Below are 21173 nucleotides of genomic sequence, written 5' to 3'. Positions count from 1 at the left end.
AAAACATCCCAGCTTTGTGACCTTGGTCTCCCTTAGTCTGTTTCTTCTTGTATAAATAATAGCAGCTATCTCACAAGATGTTCAAATAAGATAATATATCAGTGATTGGGAAACCTTAATTTAAACGCCATTATTATAGTGACTTGAAACAATCAAAAATTGATTTCCTTCCAATCTTGGGATGTATTACCAATATTTTCTAATTAACTTATTTAAAATTTAACCCATTTAACAATCAGTCTCATGGAAGGATAGATTCACCATTGTTCAAGGATTGTGAAAGTGGAGGACCCAACTTTTTTTAGGAGGTCCCCAAATCTGCAATTATGCTTAAACAGACTCATTTACTAAGCAATTTTCTAATTCCAATTACAAATTGTATTTATATAATATTATAATAATGTTAGAGCCGTTAAAAAAGAAAAACACCTTCTATGAACTTGGTGCCAGACCCCTATCTCATGCACCATTCCTGAAATTCAACACCCAGGGCCTTGGATTACCTGGAATGTCACCCTTTATCCTCAATTTCTAAGTTTCATTTCAGATCAACTCAAAAGCTTCTGACGCCCTTCTTCTTTGATCTAGTGACCTTCCACCTCCCTCATATCATCCCAGATTACAACTGGCCGGAACCTTAGGGTCTCCTGGCCCACGGATTTTACAGAAAAGAACTGACATTGTATTTTACGATTTGCAAAGTGCTCTTTGCAGGCCCAAATCAAATTCTTTGAACCTCATAAACCTGTGATATAGGTGCTTGTCTTTTTTTTTTTAAGAAGTTATTTTTCACTTTTCAAGTTTACAAGTATTTCCTGCTCATTAACCACATTTAGTGCTATTCTTATCCAAATATTGCAAATAAGTCAAAATTTCATTATTGTCATTTTTTATGCTGTTAAGTTAAAAGCCCAAACTTTCCTACTTTGGGGACAGCTGATTTCAATCTAGGACACCGCGGGTTGGGAGCTGTAGCCCGGGGCCTCCACTTACGGGGCTGTCCGGACCTAGAGGCTAGGGCTAAGGTCCTAGCAGGTCTACAGGTTAATAATAAATGCAGGACCTGGGCTGTCAGGAAGACTCAACTCCAAAAACTCTGCCCGCTGATCAGAAGCGTCAGCTGGGACAACATCCCCAACCCCTACCTCAATTTCCTTATTTACAAAACGGGAAAATTAGCATTTCCGATTGTTATGAGGATCAAATGAGAAATGTTTAAAGTACTGTACAAATACTAGCTATTACTATTTAAAAAAAATTTTTAATGTGATTGGGGATGACTGTTCCTTGAACCCTCGGCCAGAATAGTCCCGAGGTCCGAAGATGTGCCCTATTACTAGCTAGAGCACGGCATATAGTCGGCGCCCAAAGCTCATTGTAATTAAGCAGGCCCGCAAGCCTCGGCCACCCCACAAGCAGCTGGCCAGGGAAAAAAACCTGGGCGTGGAGAGGTAAGCAAGCTAGTCTCCCCTAGAGCGGGGGCGGACCCCACCCAGCCCTGCAGCGCGCGACGCGGCGTGGGCTAGGGCCGAACAGTTTCCGTTGGGATTGCAGGGTTCAGGAAACGACGTAAGGCGTCCCTTCCCGTCCAGCTAGGGGAGGTTGGGGGGAGGGGGGGGAATGAAGCGACGCAGTAGAAACCCGCGCCGCAAAGAGGTCGAGAGGTTCCGACTACCCGAAGCACAGACCGCGGTACGGGGGCGGGGCCGACTCTCGCTTCAAGCACCCGACTTCGTAACGTCACCACGCAACCACGCGCTCCGATCTTCACCTTCACTCTCTCGACTCGGTCGCGAAGCCTAGCCCTTTAAGGAAGGAGGAGGGCTAGAAGCCGAAGGCTTAACAATTTGATTGACATGCCTTAAAGCCTATCGGATTCTTCGTAGGCATCCAACCAGATTTAAATTCTCTTTTCAGACACCGGACGAAATGAAGGAAGAGTGAAAGGGGTGGGTTGGGGTAAATAATTTCTCGCGAGATATTCTCCTAATCCTCGTCTCTAAAAAGTGCTCGAACTGATGGTCCCGCTTTCCAATTAGAAGTCAAGGGGAGGGGTTACAGACCAATGAAAAGGATGAAGAGGTGGGCTCACTATTCTCCCCGCGCGAGATGAACCGTTACAGGACGGGCCTGTTAGCCAATCAACCTCTCCAGAATTAGGGTCAAATGACTCTACAGTACAGCAGGGGCGGAACCACCGACTGGCGCGAGGAACCGTTAATACGGACAACGGCAACAACCAATGGGATCCTCTCGCTAGGACGTCAGGACTCCAATAAGAGAAGTTGGGCGGGATTCTTCACTTTGCGCTGGGAGCTGGGAAGACGGACAGAGGGAGCTCCCAATGACTTTGAGGAAGAGAGACGTTCACTGACCAATGAGGGCGGTGGGGCGGGGTCCATTGCCGCGGCGGTGTCCAAGATGGCGGCGTGGGATTCCGCTGTGTGAAACCAGCGCGGGCAGGCGAGCTACCCAGTTCCGAGGCGGCCCCGGACAGTCTTCAGCAATGAAGGGGAAAGAGCGCTCTCCCGCTAAGGCTAAGCGCTCCCGCGGCGGCGGGGAGGAGTCAAGCACCCGTGGGGAGCGGAGCAAGAAGCTTGGCGGCTCTGGCGGCAGCAACGGCAGCAGTAGCGGTAAGGCGGACAGCGGTGGGACCCGCCGGAGCCTGCATCTAGACAAGGGCAGCAGCCGGGGCGGCAGCCGCGAGTACGACGCTCCGGGCGGCAGCTCTAGCAGTCGCTTGCACAGCTATAGCTCCCCAAGCACCAAGAACTCTTCGGGAGGGGGCGAGTCGCGCAGCAGCTCCCGCGGGGGCGGGGAGTCCCGCTCGGCCGGGGCGGCCCCCAGCTCTACAGGCGGCGATGGCGGCGGGGGTGGTGGCGAGTACAAGACACTCAAGATCAGCGAGCTCGGTTCCCAGCTGAGTGACGAGGCGGTGGAGGACGGGCTGTTCCACGAGTTCAAGCGCTTCGGAGACGTGAGCGTCAAGATCAGCCGCCTTCCAGGGGGCTCGGGCGACGAGCGCGTGGCCTTCGTGAACTTCCGCAGGCCCGAGGATGCCCGGGCTGCCAAGCATGCCCGGGGTCGCCTGGTGCTCTACGACCGGCCGCTCAAGATCGAGGCAGTCTACGTGAATCGGCGCCGCAGCCGCTCCCCGCTGGACAAAGAGGCTTACGCGCCAGCCACTGTGGTGGGTGCGGCCGTGGGGCACCGGCACCCCCCGGGGGGCGGGCAGCGGGCGCTGTCCCCGGGCGGCGCGGCCTTGGGCTACCGAGATTACCGGCTGCAGCAGCTGGCCCTGGGCCGCCTGCCCCCGCCGCCTCCACCCCCCCTGCCCCGGGAGCTGGAGCGGGACCGAGACTACCCCTTCTATGAGCGGGTGCGCCCAGCCTATAGCCTGGAGCCCCGTGTGGGCGCTGGCGCCGCCCCTTTCCGAGAAGTGGATGAGCTGTCCCCCGAGGATGGGCAGCGTGCCAACCGCACCCTCTTCCTGGGCAACCTGGACATCACGGTCACTGAGAGCGACCTCCGCAGGGCCTTTGACCGCTTTGGGGTCATCACCGAGGTGGACATCAAGCGGCCCACGCGGGGCCAGACCAGCACCTACGGCTTTCTCAAGTTCGAGAACCTGGACATGTCCCACCGGGCCAAGCTAGCCATGTCCGGCAAGGTCATCATCCGCAACCCCATCAAGATCGGCTACGGCAAGGCCACGCCTACCACACGCCTTTGGGTGGGTGGCCTGGGCCCCTGGGTGCCGCTGGCAGCCCTGGCCCGCGAGTTTGATCGCTTTGGCACCATCCGCACAATCGACTACCGCAAGGGCGATAGCTGGGCCTATATCCAGTACGAGAGCCTGGATGCGGCTCACGCAGCCTGGACCCATATGCGGGGCTTCCCGCTGGGGGGGCCCGACCGCCGGTTGCGGGTGGACTTTGCAGACACAGAACACCGCTACCAGCAGCAGTACCTGCAGCCCTTGCCGCTCACCCACTATGAGCTAGTAGCAGATGCCTTCGGGCACCGGGCCCCTGACCCCCTGCGGGGGGCCCGTGACCGCACCCCACCTCTGCTGTACCGGGACCGGGACCGGGACCTCTACCCAGACACAGACTGGGTGCCACCCCCACCCCCAGTCCGGGAACGCAGCACTCGTGCAGCTGCGGCCTCGGTGCCCGCCTATGAGCCCCTTGACAGCCTAGAGCGCCGGCGGGATGGCTGGTCCCTGGAGCGTGACCGTGGGGAGAGAGACTTGCCCAGCAGCCGGGACCCGCCACGCAAGAGGAGGCTACCCGAGGACGGTGGGGGCCGGCACGTGGACAGGTCCCCTGAGAGCGAGCGCTCCCGGAAGAGACACTGCCCCCCCACTCCCGACCGTAGCCCGGATCTGGGCAGCAGCCGAGACCGCTACAACAGCGAGCCTGACCGGTCTTCGCGCCTGCTGCTGCTCGAGCGGCCCTCCCCCGTGCGTGCTGACCGCAGGGGCAGCTTGGAGCGAGGGCAGGGAGACAAGAGGGACCGCAAAAACTCAGCCTCGGTGGAGCGGGACAGAAAGCACCGGGCGCCTGCGCCCACGGAAGGCAAGAGCCCCCTGAAGAAGGAGGAGCGGACAGAGGCCTCAGCGCCCAGCACCAGCAGCACGACAACCAAGCTGAAATCTCCTCCGCAGAAGACCGAGCCTCCCCCGGCTGCTGCGCCAGCGGCTGCCCCCAAGCTTTGCCTGGCTTGGCAGGGCATGCTTCTGCTCAAGAACAGCAACTTTCCCTCCAACATGCACCTGCTGCAGGGCGATCTCCACGTGGCCAGCAGCCTGCTGGTGGAGGGCTCCACCGGGGGCAAGGTGGCTCAGCTCAAGATCACCCAGCGTCTGCGTCTGGACCAGCCCAAATTGGACGAAGTGACCCGGCGTATCAAGGTGGCCGGGCCCAACGGTTACGCCATTCTGCTCGCTGTGCCTGGCAACTCGGACAGCCGCTCCTCAGCCGTGTCTGAGGCTACCACCTCGACTCAGAGGCCGCTCAGGAACCTGGTGTCCTACCTTAAGCAAAAGCAGGCCGCTGGGGTCATCAGCCTCCCTGTGGGGGGCAACAAAGACAAGGAGAACACCGGGGTCCTCCATGCCTTCCCACCCTGTGAGTTCTCCCAGCAGTTTCTGGATTCTCCTGCCAAGGCACTGGCCAAATCTGAAGAAGATTACCTGGTCATGGTCATTGTCCGTGGTGCGTCCTAAAGTCCATGTGTAGCTTGCATTTCCTACTTGACATGGTTCCTAATGTGTGATGTGTTATGGGATACAGCATCAGACACACAACTTTTATTATTTTTTTAAAATTAGATGTTTATTTGTAGCTATTTCCTCCTTACATTTCTATAAACCACTTTAAGGTAGACGTCAGGAAAGTTTAGCTGTTGGCATACAAAAGTGAAGGGGTTCACCCTGATAGTCGCAGGCAGATAAACCTGCTTTAACAAAAACCTTCCCATCTTTTTATTTGTAACTTTTGTCCTTTATCTTCGTTTTTGTAAACTTTAGTTTAAAAAAAAATCCTCTAAGTTACATACCCATATATTGGAGAAGTCAGAATTTGGAAAATAAGTTTTTAAAAAAAAACAAACCCAAGACTGGCAGAAGAAACCATATACACCTAAGAATGACATGGCCTCTGTCTGTACTTATTAATCTGATTGAAAAGTCTAAATGTTAGGTTTGGTGTATATGTAGATTATTCCTATGTCACAATTATTTTGTTTTATTTTGACTAAAATTTGATCAGGGAGTGCAAATGTCAGGTGGTACACTGTACAGCAGTTTAATCCTATTAATCAGGTATTTGAGTATTTCACTTAATATACAAAATTAATTCCCAGAAAGTATGCTTTAACACGTGCATTCTAGCATCTATTCATGAGTTCTACTGTATCCCATATATGCACTTTTGGTTTGTAGCTGTGACTGTTCAGTAAATATTGAGGACTATGTTACAAACCATATATGTCTTGTGCTTACTTTAGTATGCAAGAAACAAGTAGGTGCTTTAAGAAGAAAAAAAAAATCTAGTCAGTATAGGTGTTTGTTTTTACTGACTTTTCAAAGAAGTGTAAGAGGTACAATTCATACTTAGTGCATACTCCAAAATTAAATGTTTGTCATCAAAGGTGGGTTTTAATTTTTGTGACCATTTAAGGTTCTGGCTTCAGTAATAGAAAGAAACAGTTGTCTACAGGCTTTTAAGGCGAATCTTAGGTCATTGGGCAGTAATCAACCATATCTCAGTTGTAGAGTTTTTGGTTGGTGATCTAAAAAATGCCTTAGAAGGACCCTTTGTGGGATTTTTTTTGGGGGGGTGTCCCCACACAATACTGAGGGGACCTTTCACATCATTGTGTTTTAAGTGTTACTGATATTCATGTACAGTGGGCTTATCTGGTATCTGGCAAGTTTAAAAAGCTGAATAGATTCCAGCATTCTTAAAGTCCATTTTTTTGTTTTCCCCAGACAGCTTATTGTATACAGCTGGGCCCCAAATGTAGATATAAATTTAACACCTCTTAAAAAAATGTTTGCTCAATTGGATTTTGAATTTTGTCTCACAGTCCACCTTTGTGAGTTCTTTTAACTGAACATTATTTCTGTTTTATAAGCAGGCATTTTGCTGCTTGTGTATCTAGCAACTCATCAGTGTCTTATTTATTTATTTTTAATATATCACTTTAACTTTGACTGTATTTTGCATTTTCCTCCCCACCCCACCCCCCATGGTGATGACCTCCACTAATATAATGCCTGTAGTTCATACTAAGTTATGAATAGAAACCTCAGGAAGTTCTGGATTATGGTCACTATTAATCTGTGAAACTATTTTACTTGTTGAAAGCCTAGTAGAGCTTGGCTGTTCTTTCTATTTTCAGTGAGGATGCTGATACTTTGAAATAGCACCAATAATTACCCAAGGGAAACTTCATATGTTAAATTCATCATTATTTGCTTTTTAAAAGATTGTATTCATTGTTTTCCATTATGGCAGGTGTCTAGTGCATGTGAGCATGACCTTCATCACTGCTGTATATCATCCTTTTGATTTTCTTTATACATTTGTAAGGTTTTTGTTTTGTTTTTGAAACTGTGGAAAAAACTTCACAGTTTTGATGACTGTTGTGGAGAGAAAGTAAGTGCTGGATTTTGAATTTGAGGTCCTTGGTATATACCTTTGGGGAGAAAATTTGATTAATATAAGGCCTTTTGTGTTTAATGCCTTTGAAAAGCAGTGATTGGGACTCAAGATATGCAATAGACACCTGTTTTTAAAACTGATGCCTGTATGGAGTCAAAATACAGTTAATGTTTGGATATACTTTATCAATTTATTTCACTGAGTTTTTGGAGCCCCTTTTGATAAAATGAACCGGGAAAACAATTTTTGCTCATTTTGAAGAGTAAGCTCGTGGCATCTAGTTTTCACTATGATCCAAGATATTTTTTCAATCAGGTTGATTTGAAGGATAACAGGAATGGGCAGTACTGTGCTTTTATTTCCTGTTTGACTGTGTATTTGAAGTTTTACAGTTTTTGTTAGATCTGGTAATTTGTGCTTCCTGCTCTATTTGTGAAATAGGTTTAATATTCTTGAGTGTGTAAGGTAAAGTAATTGATTATGTCTAGGACGGCAAGTATCTGAGTGCCATCAATTCACAATACTGCTGTCTTCTCTGTGTTGTCTATCCTGTTGTACAGGTGTGTAACATCAGTAACTTCATATCATTCAGAATTGGGAAATTCTGAAAGTCTAGAACCATCTTGGTGGTGCTCAACACGACTAATAAGCCAGAATTTTATAATCCCATCATTGGATTTTCTATAACAACCAAATTTTCTTCATGCTGGCTGTGCACATGCAGTTGATGTTTCTAGAATTTAGTTCAAGTGAATTGAAAGAACATTATTTCTACAAAGCATTTAATGGCTTGATACACAAGAAAAGAAAAACATCAAGATAATTAAGTCTTTTGTATCAAAATTCTGAACTTTTAGAGGAATAATTGGTTCCTTAATTGTTTCAACTGCTGGTCAATAACTTTACCTAATCTCTTTTTTTGACTGAAACCAGTTCTTCCAAGGGTTATTATTATAAAAATTCAGTTCCTCTTTTAAGTTAAATTTTACTTTGTTTCCTACCTGGTATAGCTGAAAGAATTAGTTTTCTTTCTAAGTGTAAAAACCATCAGAAACTTCCAGCAGTAACAGAATGAGAAACCACCTTAGAAGAGAGGGTCTTGAAGACTTTTTGTGGAAAGGACATTTTTGGTGTGTGTAATGAACAAAATTTGGGGGTCTGTTCTCTCTCATTTCCATGACTGGTTTTGAGATATTTTCAAAGGAGTCCATGGAAAATGAGAAGCAGCTGTTAGATTTATAGACTTAACTCCTATGCTCTTGATTATAGTGACATCCTTCAAAGGAATATTATCACAGGTAATTGTAGTGAACTGTTAAACTTGGTGGAGAATTTGTATGTAAGATTTAAATAGTGTTAAAACCAAGGATCTTAAAGGGTTTGCTGGTTATTTAGCAGTTCTGTATATGGAAATGGTTCATCTTGTCTTTGAAATGGTAACATAGCCCATTACATTTTGAATGGCTGTGTACATTGACCCCTTTTCTATGATATCGGAGTGACCTATTGCTGGAAAGCTTATGATAAACAAAAACACCACAGAGGTGAAAGTTTGACTGTAATTCATGTTGTCATCTTCCCCCTCCCCCCCACTTTTAAGTTGCCTTCAGGAAGACTCTCATTTAAAAAAAAAAAAAAACAAATTATAAGCTTTCACTAGATTTTTCTCTGTGGAAATTTTTTGTTTCTCCTTTTCTCTCACACTCGATTGTAAAGGATATTTTCAGTTCTATAACCCTAAGCTTAGCTTATTTAAAAAAAAAAAAAAAAAGCAAAAACAAAAACCCAACCTGTTGTTCTACTTGTTATGTGTCTTCATGGAATGAATTCATTTCAAGGTTTGTGCCAGTGGGTATTATTGGTGCTTTTTGAAATCAAAGTGGACTATCCAGAAAGGCCTTGTAGCTTATGTTCATCTATGTATTGTAGGGAAAAAATATGTTGTAAACATTTGTACTTAATAACCTTTTTTTCCCCCTCTGCAAGCAAAGCTGGTGGACAGCGGATGAAGATTTGGAATTCTAAGCTCTAATGGACCTTTTTGAAGAGAAGTTGAGGCTTATGTGGAATTTACATGGGCCTCTTGATTGGAAGAAAGCTTATCTGTTTAGTATTTGTGCATTTTACTAAAATGGCAGCTTTAAAAAGTTGTGTATCTGCTATTGTGATGCCAATGCCCGTGTTTTAAGTGGAAAAAAATGACCTCTTTGCTTTGTGCTGTGTACACAAGATTTCTGGAAAAGTAAAGGAAAAACCCTTTTTATGGCTCACACAGCTTAAAAGTAGCTGTCACTCAAACGTGCGCTCACAGTTGAGCTGATTTTGTTTCATTCTAAATAAATTGTTTCTTTTGAGGAAAATGTTTTTCTGCTTGGAAGTGAATTGACGACAAACCTTTGACCCCTTTGTTTGCAGCGGAGGGGGTACTTGCTGCTGCTCAGATCTTGTATGTCCTGAGCAAGAAGCAGTTAAACCATCATTTCATGTTGACAAGCCTGGTGTGTCAAATCTGAAGGATCTCTAGTGAATGTGTTACTGGGGGTCATTTGCTGCTCAATCCTCATCATTTGGAGGGAATGGTGCTGTTTGCTGGGATGCAAGAAGCAGGGAGAGCACCTTAAGCCTCAGAACATTGCACAAGTCTGGGGCTTTGCTGGTTGGAAGAGCTGGAGTTGCTGAATTTTAAGTTTTGATTTATTTTGTTCACCCAACACGTTTGGCCTTAGTTTCATTTTTAATTTGAAGAAAAAGTTTGAAATTGCTTTGTCTTGCACTTAAAACGCTCGCACCAAATTGCCAAAAGAAAGAGAAATGCTCCGTTTGCTTTTAAATGTTAATGATGTTAATAAAGCCTTTGCTGACACATTTGAGGAGCTCCTCCGTCTCCAGGGGCTTCTCACCAGTTATGCAGTCATGGGTTTAGTTCTGAATGGATGAAGAGTTCCTGAGAGCTAGCGTTTGTAATTAAAACCATTCATTGGTCTCAGTGCCTTATTTGACCTCTGGTTCCACAAGCCTTGGATGTGCATGCATCGTGATGGTTCCGTAGGTACGAACGCACACTCAGTCCCTGTCACTCCGGTTTGTAGTACAGATTGTGAGGAAAAAAAAGGCATTCCTAAAGAAAGCAAGGGTTTGCCTTAGTTCCTGCGTTGTCCTGTATGGGGGCTCCTGAGCTTTGGAAGGCTGTTCCCTGTATAGGAGCACAACTCCCATGTTTGCCGCAGGAGACATCATGGCACGGGGACGACGCCAGAGCCCAAGAGGAAGCTAACCTTGCTGCACCATTCTGGCTTCAGACACCTTTTGTTGTTGTTTGCCAATTTTAACATTAACTAGTTGCAGAGGAAGACAACCCTGAAATGCAGGCTTATTTGGCTTGTATTGAATTTTAACCTCGGATGGAAGAGCCCTAGTGCTGTCCGTCTCCATGCAGGATGTTGATTGCTAGGCAACAGGTGCTTATCAACAAAGGATGCCACGATTGTACTCTGCACAAGGTGGTGTTCCCGTGGCAAACAGCTGTGTAAACTTGTAAACAGGTAAGGGGGGTTTTCAGAAGTCAAAATGCATTGTAATCTGTAGGGAGAGGGTTTTTGCTTGTGTTCCCTGCTGGATTTCTGCAGATAGAAATTCTCAGGTGCTTGTAAGGCTCTGTTACTAATACCTTCCTCCTCCGCTTAAAGTACCATGCTACCAATTTCCATATGTGGGAGGTAGAATGAAAACTTCGGTACTAAGGCTATTTTTTATTCTCCTTAGAGGAGCTCCTTAAAGAATATTCTTTTACAAGATATTGAAATCTTAGATAGCCAGCTTGAACTTCTGCATTAAAAATCCTCTCTACATTTTAAATATTGCCAGGGTCCTAGTTTTCCTCCTAGGTCTGAGATACCTGTTATTTATCTGCTCCCTGATGTTGGGAGCAGAGTGTTGAGGGGCAGGTGTAGAACCTGATCTTGAGATGAACTACTTAGTATTAGCAGAGTAGGATTTCTTCTTTTGTAGGGAAATTTACTGTCCAGTGAACTCAGGAAATAGGAACATTATTCACTTGTCTATTCTGACAAGACACCTGCTACAAGAAAAAGTATTCTCATCCATAAGCATTGAATCTTAAACCTAGTTATCAATACTATCACCATTTTTCTCATTTACAAGAATAATAAGAGTTTAGGGCTCTGGCCTAGAAGTGATGAGATTGCAGGGCAAAATTCATAGGCCTTATACAAGAAAAGGAGAGATTATTTCTATAATTTGGTTAACTCTACAACCATTTACTTGGAGAAAAGAATATTTGGGAGTGTAAGAAGACTAGTTGCTCTCAATTTTTTGTACTTTTTCCCTCCAGATCCAAGTAGTAGGCTCAAATTCATTACTCAAATCCTAATACTTGTGTTTGTTTGACCAAAGATATAATTATTTTGGAGTTTTACTTACCTCTAATATCTTATAGAACCTGTTGTAGGGAAAAGGGCAGTTTCACTAGAATGTAGCTATTTTATTTCTTCACAGGATTGGACAGTCCCTTTGGATAATCAAATAGCTCACTATTACTTAGCACTTAGTATGTGCCAGTCATTGTGCTAAGTACCTTAAGGTTATTAACTCAGTTGATCCTTGCAGCAAGTCTGAGAGATAAATGCTGCTATCACCCCCCATTTTACAGACAAGGTTATGAAGGTAAATAGAGGTTACATCACTTGCCCAGAGTCACAGCTAGTAAATGTCTGAGGCCAGATTTGAAATCTGTGGCTTTCCTGACTCTAGGCCCAGCACTCTTGGCTTCTGTGCCACCTAGGAATTTATTTTATTTACATTTCAGAGTATTCAGTCTTCATTTTTTGAACAGGAATACTTAAGAAAGACATTAAAAAAAACACTACACAAAAGATTTTCATCGAAGATTTTGGAAAGTGATTTCTTATCCCAGTTTAAAAAAATTTGTATTTGCCATAATTGCCCTTTTGTTAGTAATAGCATGTTAAATCATAGGTATCTCACATACTTAAATATGTAGTAAGTAAACAATCTTGGGGAAATTCATGTTTTAGACCTTTACAAACCTTAAATGCATTTTAGTTGTTTTATACAAAAGAAAATGGGAAAAGAATTATATGCATAAGGGGTTCACATTTTACCTACATAGGGACAGATTGACCACAGGCTGATGAATTTTTTGGTTTACAATGATTCTGAAGACTTAAATCAGAGAGAGTTTTTATCTGGATTAGGGTTAGATGTTGAGATCCTACATCAGTGAAATCATTATTGGAGTCTGAAGATCTCTTATGGCGGAAAATACAGAAGATAATTCTTTTTAAAACATTGGTAAAGGGTAGGGACAAAACTAGATAGCACAGTGGATAGAGCACCAGCTCTGAAGTCAGGAGGAGCTGAATTCAAATCCACCCTCAGACACTTAAATTAGTAGCAAGGTGACCCTGGATAAGTCACTTAACCCCAATTGCCCTTAAAAAAAAAAAAGGATAAAGCCCTTTCCCTACATCTGTTTTTTGTTTGTTTGTTGGCTTGTTTTTTTGGAAAGAGATTGCCATTAACTGATTTAAGGATATTTTATGAAGACCTGTGATTATAAAAAATTTTTGTTTGAAGTAGCCAGCTTTCCAGATCATTATCTTTATTATGATTTAGGTTTAAGTGCTACTGTAAATAAAGAGCACTTCTAAGGACTTGTACACCTCTAAACTGAACAAGCATGTTAACGTGTAAAAAGAGAGGTTACTTGGTGAAATGTAGATTTTTTTTTTCTTGCTTATTGATAGGTCACAAGTTAGTATACTGACAACCATGTAATAAAATGATATCCTTGATGGAGACAGTATACTTAAGGCTTAAAATGGCACGTGATCTTTCTGGGGAATGAGAAAAAGATAATCCATATTGTCTGGAGGAACATCCCCCTATTCACCTCTTACCTTAACTCCTTTAGAGTATTCATGTTCACCTCTTAGTTCATAATTATAATGACCAATTTCCTAAATTGGTGGTCTTTACTTGAAATAACACATTATTATTTTGAATATATGTGTTTACAGTCAACAGGGCCTAACTTTTGATAATCAAGGTGTGAGTGAATAAAATAATCCTAGGTGAAAACAAAGCCAACTCAGAGTTGTGTCCTTTGGTGAGATAAGAAGTACTTTACTCTCCAGAAATTTGCAAGTCATTTGGGGAAGTCAATGACATTAAATAGAAAAGCTAAGAAATAATCCTATAGACAAACAATAGAGCTATCCCTGGGGAAGTAAGTGATTATTATATAGGCAATCACTTACGGAAGATTGGAAGAGGGGTCATTTCTGACTGGGAAACTCGGAAGGCGATAGACTTAAGGGAGGAGGAAGTCAAGGTTGGGAGATAAGTGGTCACTTATCTTTAACAGAATAACAAAAAGTTGGGGGCGGGGCCTGGGAAAGAGTTAGTTTTGAAAGGGAGGTGTTTTAAAAATGAAGACTTACTTAGTTTGAGGTGGGAGTCCATTTGGGAAAGAAGAGTCCTGTGGTGGATGATGGCGTTATACAGGTGATCAATGGAGCTTTGACTATAGGGGAGAAAGTAAAACAGCCTGACTTTATACTTGGGGACTTTCTCTTTTTGAAGGGTTGGTAAAAGAGACAGGAGGAACGTAATCTACCAGGAGAACTTGGAAGTAGAAAAATGATTGAATGAAAGGGGTAATCTTCAGGTTTTATTGCTGGAGCAAGTTAAGAGAATGAGGACGAGTAAAAGATGAATACATTTGGAGATGAATACATTTGGGTATTTACCGAAGTCATGTTAAACAAGGTAGGCATAGGGACTGGGGCGAATATTTACTGGCTTAGAAAATTCTTGACCAAACCAGAGCAGTAGCTGCCAGTAACCAGTCCAGGGTTACATAGTTGTAACAGCTTGCTGGCACTCAGTTGATCCGCAGTTGTCCAGCTTAGTCTTGGTGAAGAAAGAACCCTTATGTTAGAGAGCTAAACTGACCCCTGAAGAAGTTAGTCAAGGATACTGTCAGTGGCTGAATCATTCTGGAGTCTGTAGGTTAATCTCCAGTGTTAGGACTACATTAAATTGAAATCCCAATTGAAGGCCAATGTGCCTTGAACTGAGAGTCGATTGGTCATGTATTTTTCAATTAGCTATGATCCTAGCTAGGCTGCTAACAGTAGGATTAATGCAAAAGGATTAGAGCTAAAGGTGAGTGTATATGTATTAACTAGTATTCCAAAACTAAAAATAAAAGTTTTCTGTTGGAGTGATTTATGCCTTAGCAGTGCAAGATAATCAAGTCATTGTCTATAATAGGTATAAATTTAATCTTATATTCACATATTTAATCAACGGTTACATGCCTGTCTTGTGCCAGGTATATTGCTTGGTCTGTACAGATTAAAAATATGAAATTTGTCCATCTGAAAGAGTTTATGTTCTGTTGGGAAAGATGACACGTGCCAAGGATAAAAGGACCAGACTTTGGTTCCTTCAAGGTTTGGAGCTCTGGGGTGCGCCTACAGGTGCATACCTACTCCACCCCTTTGTCTCAGCAGCCTGGAGCAATGAGGCAGGTGGCAACTTGACCAGGCTCATGTGGCCACCACTTAGAGTCCAGTTCTTCAGCCCTGCTACCTCTAGCATAAACATGGAGAAGTCTGTGCTCAGAATCGGGACAGGAGAAATGGAGGGGAGAAATTGGGGTAATCAGGAGAGCTTTCACATAGACAGGTGCTTGAAAGGAGGGAAGGACTCTATGGGTGGGTGTAGTGTTCTTCTTTTCTAAAATATAATTGTTCTCTGGGATCAGGTTTCTTGGGGGGCTTCTAGAGGCAGCCTTAGTTTCGTTCTGTGTAATAATCACCTCAATTGCAGCCAGCTATTAAAATCCAAACCTTTATTTTCTCCTTCCAAGTCTTGTCTCTTTCCTTGGGCCCGGTTAGCTTTCTTAGACGCCTATCTCCCTCCTTGGTTCCAAGAGTTCCTATTACTAGTCCTTTGCCCCTCTGCCAGCTTCAGCCTCCAGCTCTCTCTGAATCCTGGCTCTGACTCTCCCAACTGAATTCTGGCACTCTCAATCTCTCAAAAGTCTCTAGTGCTTGTCCTTTTATGTGCTCTTTTAGAGGTGTGAACTCAAAGGTTGACTCCTCCGAGAGTAGGATTGTGGGAGCTGTGACTTGTGAATCTCCCCCACTGAACTTGTGAATCTCATACTGAATCCTGACTTATGAATCTCAACCGCTAATGTGTGAACTAATATGTGAACTCTTAAAGGTGTGAAAGGTGTGAACTCTGAACTAGAGAACTGCTAAGCACGATGCTAAAATTAGACAACTGATTTATCACTTTGTAAAAATCCTGACAGGTGGGAAGATGGGAAAGAGCACGTGCAGGGAAGGTCAGAGGGCCCTAATGGAATCTGTAAGAGCAGCAGAATGCTCTTCCTTCCGAAAGTAGTTTTTTCCAACAATTGTTATCCAGAGTAAGGCTCTAAGAGCATCTCACCCTCTATTACTCCCTTCAGCTTTCTTCTCATGCTTTTAAAAAAATTCCTTCCTTTGAATTGTAGTCATCAAGATATTATGGCCTAAAAAGTTATAGTACGTTTTCACATTTTATAACTTAATTTAACTTAATGTCCTTAGACGATTGACACAGATTCCTCTTTATAGAATGTTATTGTACATGAACCAAGTAAAGGGATTGTGTGTGTGTGTGTGAGAGAGAGAGAAAGAGAGAGATTGAGATGAAATTTTTATTACTCTATTCTTTTGGTTCACTAACAAACTAAAAACATTTTTTTTTAAATCCTGAAAAAGACTTAGATATAGAGTCATAGAATTTCATAGCTAGATGATCCATATAACATGTGACCAGAATGGAATTTAAATGTAAAAGTAACACATTGTAGACACCTGTCCTCCAGTAGATAGATTTAAAAGAGTTAGAAATCGATTGAACTTATATTTGAATTTTATTTTATTTTTACCGTGTTATAGGAAATGTCACAGATCCTTTTACATAAGGTAAGCAAATACTCGATAAATGGCTGTTTTGAACACCAAAATAAAACTTTAGCGATTCAGAATCCAGCAATCCTCATTCAACAAATTTTGCTATAATCTATTTTTAATAGTGACATACTAAGAAAATAAACTATATTTTATTCTGAGGCATTTGTCTTGCAGAACTGTAGCTTTGATAATGGCTAATGAGGATTGATGCCCAAAATCTCTTCCCCCCAAAAAGACAAGATTATTCTAAGAAATATTATATTTATTGTATTCTCAAGGCAGGGAAGCTTACTAATAATATGTATTAGACTTTTAGCAAGTATATTCAAGCAAAGAGTTTTGTAACTTAAAACCTCAGTTAAATCAACCTCAGGAAAATTAACCAGAATGTCTGAGCTTTTGTTTACTTCCTGGGTTATAACTTTTTTAAAAGTTAGACGTATTGTGTATTTTTTCAGGTAAAGAAATCATTGTTTTAGCCATAGTTGCTCAGTGTTTCTGTAAAATTCTAGAGTTGAGCCTAAAAACCCTTAAGCTAATTCAGTATAAGCTTTTTCTTGATTTCATTTTGGCATCCTAGTAAGCTGTTGTACCTTCATTTCCTAATCTGTATAATTAGGGATAATAACTGATGTGCTCTGGAAATCACCATAAATTTTAAAATATGAAGCAGGGATCAGTAAACTCAGTGAGGTTCCTCCAGTCTGTTTTTGTGTGGCCCATGAACTAAGGATAATTTTTACATTTTAAAATACATGAAATTTTATTTACAGATACTAAGAACTATTCTTTGCACTGTACAAAAACAGGCAGTGGGCTGGATTTGGCCCTAAGGCTTTAGTTTGCTGACCCTGGTAGAATGTAAAAGTATTTAAATGGTTTTTTTCCTAGGGAATGGGGATGAGTGCGAGGAGTCCAACATTATATATAATGAGGGACTTTTTTTTAATAATATTTTTTCCTAAGAAAATTTTTAGTATTCCTTTTTACAAGATTTTGAGTTCCAAAGTTTTCTCCCTCTTTCTTTCCCTCCCTGCTCCTCTTCCAAAGAAGGTAGGCAGTTTGATCTAGTTTATACATGTGCTATCATGTAAAACATGTCTATATTAGTCACAATTATGAAACAAGAAACAGATCAAGAGGAAAAAAAAGCCATGAGAAATAGTATTAAAGTTTTAAATGTTAAACTAGAGGAACCAGTAGAAATATGAGGTTTTTAAAGACTGCTTTATCTTGCATTATTTTAAGTCATTCTAGGTGCCAGAAAGATGTACTATGTACCTCAGGTTTTTTAGATTGCCTTGAACAATAAATTTTTTCCATTTTAAAAGTTGGGGTGTATAAATCTATACTTTGGGAGTAGTAGTAGAGGGGAATTGTGGGAAATACTAGTTTTTCATCCCATACTTGCTGGTATTCAGATTTGGTCTATAGGTTTTCATTAGAAGTAAGAGAATCACTTTGTTTGTGAAAAGCTTTATAAGAATCACTCTTCCTGGACACTTTTGAGGTCAGATGGAAAATTCATTCCACAAAATCTCTTTGGAGCTTAATTTGGTTGTTTGTGGGTAGGGATACTTTATTTTATTTCGAATCTGTATTTAAAAAAATGATATTGATGTGTAGTGATCATGGTTACAGTTATATAACTTTCTTTTTATGCTATCTGCCCGTCAAGGAGTATATAGCTCTAGTTCGTAATCCCAGTAAGTTAATTTAATAATTCCACTAAAAAAGAAAACATATTTTTAAGCAAGTAATAACAAAATGATTGGTTAAACTTTTTTTTTTCCTCCTGGGTCTCTCTTTAGGCACTACTGACAATCAAAAATGTCATAACGGGCTTTGGAATCTGGTTATTTTAACCAGCCGCTAAAAAGATGAGTTCTCATGGGCAGACTTCTGGCAGGGACACTTGTCCTCCTGTTTCTTTAGAAAATAGAAACTGGGTTGGAAGTCAGAGCTGCACAAAGGGAAGGGTAAGTTTCCTTTAAATTCCATATTTTAAACCCCCCAACCTTATTGATGGTGGCGAAATGTCAGTTTGATTCCATGAGTGTACAAGAGCTCAAAACCTGAGCTCTTCTCAAGGAACACTGCTGATTTTTACTACAGTGGAAACTGACATCAGGTCCCTCAATGAAATGAAAGGGTTTAAATATGGATGTGTTCTAGGAATACTGGGACCCCAGTTCTTAAGGAAGAGGGTTAGAAGAACTTGTTATGAGAGCTACTTTCAGTCATACCTACTTTCTGGGATGTCCACATTTTGCCTTTTTGTATGTGCCTGTTGTACTGCTATGATAAAAAGCAAAATTAGGAACACAAAATGAATATAAACATACAAAAAGTTGTGTGGATTATTCTCCACAGTGCACAGTGAATTTAGATTCCTCTTTTGGCAAAATAACGAGCAATACCACTGGCTAATAATTAGTCTGTCTTCTGTATTTTAGCCTCATAGGATATAGTTTTCTATTTGGAGATATAACATTTGATCTCCTTTAGGCAGTTGCCCCTTTTTTCATACAACCTGAATCCCCTGCCAGAGAGTGAGTCATTTCATTGCTATGGTATTATAAAGGGCTCTGTTCCAAAGCTGGGACACATTATCCCAGAGTGTGAGAAAAGAAAAACCCTTTATCACACTTGTACAAATTGTTTTATAAGTCATTCCCATTCACCTTGGAACAGCTGACATTTTCTTACTAATTAATAATTACCTTTTGGCTTATTTCAGAATTCTTGATTTTTGTGATATAGGATGTCATGGAATGTCAAGATTAAGATACAGACTCTTTGCCATCTCTGAGAATGTTATTGTCTATAGTTACAAGCCAAGTTGAGAAATATTTTATTTTATTTATTTTTTTTTTTGTAATTGCATATCAAACTATTCTTAGGAGCAACACAAGTAAAAAAGGAAGTTATCCCATTTAGGCAGAAAACAGTTTTAAATTTGTCTCTCTGGACGTGATACTTTTTTTAAACTGTTAAATGAGATTTTGGGATCTTTTAAGAGTTCTTTGATAACTTTTTTTTATCACAAAAGGCAGACTTATCTACAACTTGGGCTGATCTTCAACTGTCAAAATGGAATTGGTCTTATATAAAAGGATCACTCTCTTGTTTTTTTTTTTTTTTGTTTTTTTTGTTTTTTGTTTGTTTGTTTTTTTTAATCATAGATTGTTTTCTTTGAATGCCAAGGGAGCAACACAAGTGAAAAAGGAAGTTTTCCCATTCAGGCAGAAAACATAGTTTCAAATTTATCCCTCTGGGACATTTTAAAACTCTTTTTTAAGAGAGATTTTGGGATCTTTTAAGAATTCTTTGATACTTTTTTTTTTTTTTTTTTAAATCACAAAAGGCAGACTTATCTACAACTTGGGCTGATTTTGAACTATCAAAATGGAATTGGTCCTGTATAAAAGTGTCATTTCTGGTTGTTTTTTTTTAATTCCTTCATAGATTGTTCTCTTTGGCACTCAAAACCTGGGAAAATTTGGCTTTGGCCTCCCTCTCCAGGCTTATTTCCCATGTCTCCCATCGAAAGTGTCCCAAGTTGCATACTTGTTTTTCCTCCATACATAATCTCCCTTATCTGGCCCATTGAAGCCAAGCCTGACATATTCTCCATCCTCCCGCTGGGCTTAGCCTCTTGCAGAACAGCTTCCGGCCCTCTCCTTCCTCCAGAATTGCTCTCTGCAAAGCTAACAGGGCTGAATCCAGTGGCCTTTTCTCAGTCCTCCTTTTCCTTGTAGCCTTTGTTAGATCACTCGCTCCTCTAGGTTTGCAGGACACCCTCTCCTATCTCTAATTGCATCTTCTCTGTGGTCTTTGTGCGATCTTCCGGATCACAGCCTCCAACCTTAGGGGTCCCTCAGGGTTCTGTCCTAGACCCTCTTGTTCTTGTGTACTCCTGCCTCACTTGGTGAGCCCCTGTGCATTTAACGACCGTCTCTATACTGAGGATCTCAAAGGTGTGCATCTTCCCCTGACTCCCTGCTGACCTCCAATCTTGCATCTCCGTTGCCTTTTAGGACACCCAGTCAGTTGCATAGGCCTGTCAGTTTCACCTGGGCTGCTCATCTGTCTCTTCGGGCAGTTTCACCTGCCCTGCCTCAGGTGCAACCCTGGTCACCTCCCTTGGGGGCGCAGGTGCAGCTGGGAAATCTACAGGTTGGAAATTTCAGTCTCTGTGTGTGTGGAGGGGGGTGGGGGGGGAAGAGGGATTACAAATTGCTTTCCATAATGATCTGCCCAGTTCCATCACCAATACCTGGATGTGGTTTATCTTTCCAAAGTACTTCCATCTTTGGTGATATATGCCCATTTATTGGGTGATTTTTAGTGTCTTTTTATATGGTTGCTAACCATTGTAGTTTTTCTTTTGAGAACTCTGTTCATAACCTTTTGAAATGAATGGCCTTTGATTTTATATATTTATGTTGGTGATCTATATTTGGATATCAATCCCTTAGAAGAGAAATTTTTTATAAAAAATTTTTTCCTACTTGACTATCTTTTTTTTTTTATAAAAAACTATTTCATTTTAAAATTAGGTTTTTTATCATTATCTTTTATTGTAATGTCCCCTAGATTTTGCTATTTCTTTCTTTCCCCACTCTTAGTGAATCATTCCTTATAATAAAAAAATCCTTCAAAAGAAGAAATGGAAAATGAAAAGAAAATAAATTCTGCAAAACTGATTGATTCTTTGGAAAATCTGACATGCAGTGTTTTATACAAATGAACCCATCTCTCCAAAGAAGTGGCAAAGCTATTTTTTCTTATATATTTTCTTTGGGTCTGTGCTTTCTTTGTAATTTTGCCATATTCATTTTCCTTTCTTTTTAAATACATATTTATCTATAATTTTAAAAAGTTGATTGAATTTCCCCTGCATCTCTCCTTTTCCAAAGAACCATCCCATATATAAAAAATACTTTTTAATAATCAAAAATATTCAGAAATATATGGAATA

General features: G+C 41.8%; 1 protein-coding gene across 1 annotated transcript; it reads left to right on the top strand.

Annotated features, from left to right (window-relative positions):
- Positions 1 to 412: 412 nt before the first annotated feature.
- RBM15 (RNA binding motif protein 15) lies at positions 413 to 9532 on the top strand. Its single transcript, XM_051993083.1, has 2 exons — positions 413 to 5219; positions 9164 to 9532. The coding sequence occupies exons 1-2, from the start codon at positions 2378 to 2380 to the stop codon at positions 9202 to 9204; spliced, it is 2883 nt and encodes a 960-aa protein (XP_051849043.1). The 5' UTR covers positions 413 to 2377; the 3' UTR covers positions 9205 to 9532.
- Positions 9533 to 21173: the final 11641 nt, after the last annotated feature.

The sequence above is a fragment of the Antechinus flavipes genome, chromosome 4 (genome assembly GCF_016432865.1).
Source record: "Antechinus flavipes isolate AdamAnt ecotype Samford, QLD, Australia chromosome 4, AdamAnt_v2, whole genome shotgun sequence".
Taxonomy (NCBI): domain Eukaryota; kingdom Metazoa; phylum Chordata; class Mammalia; order Dasyuromorphia; family Dasyuridae; genus Antechinus; species Antechinus flavipes.
This window is presented reverse-complemented; position numbering and strand designations above follow the sequence as displayed.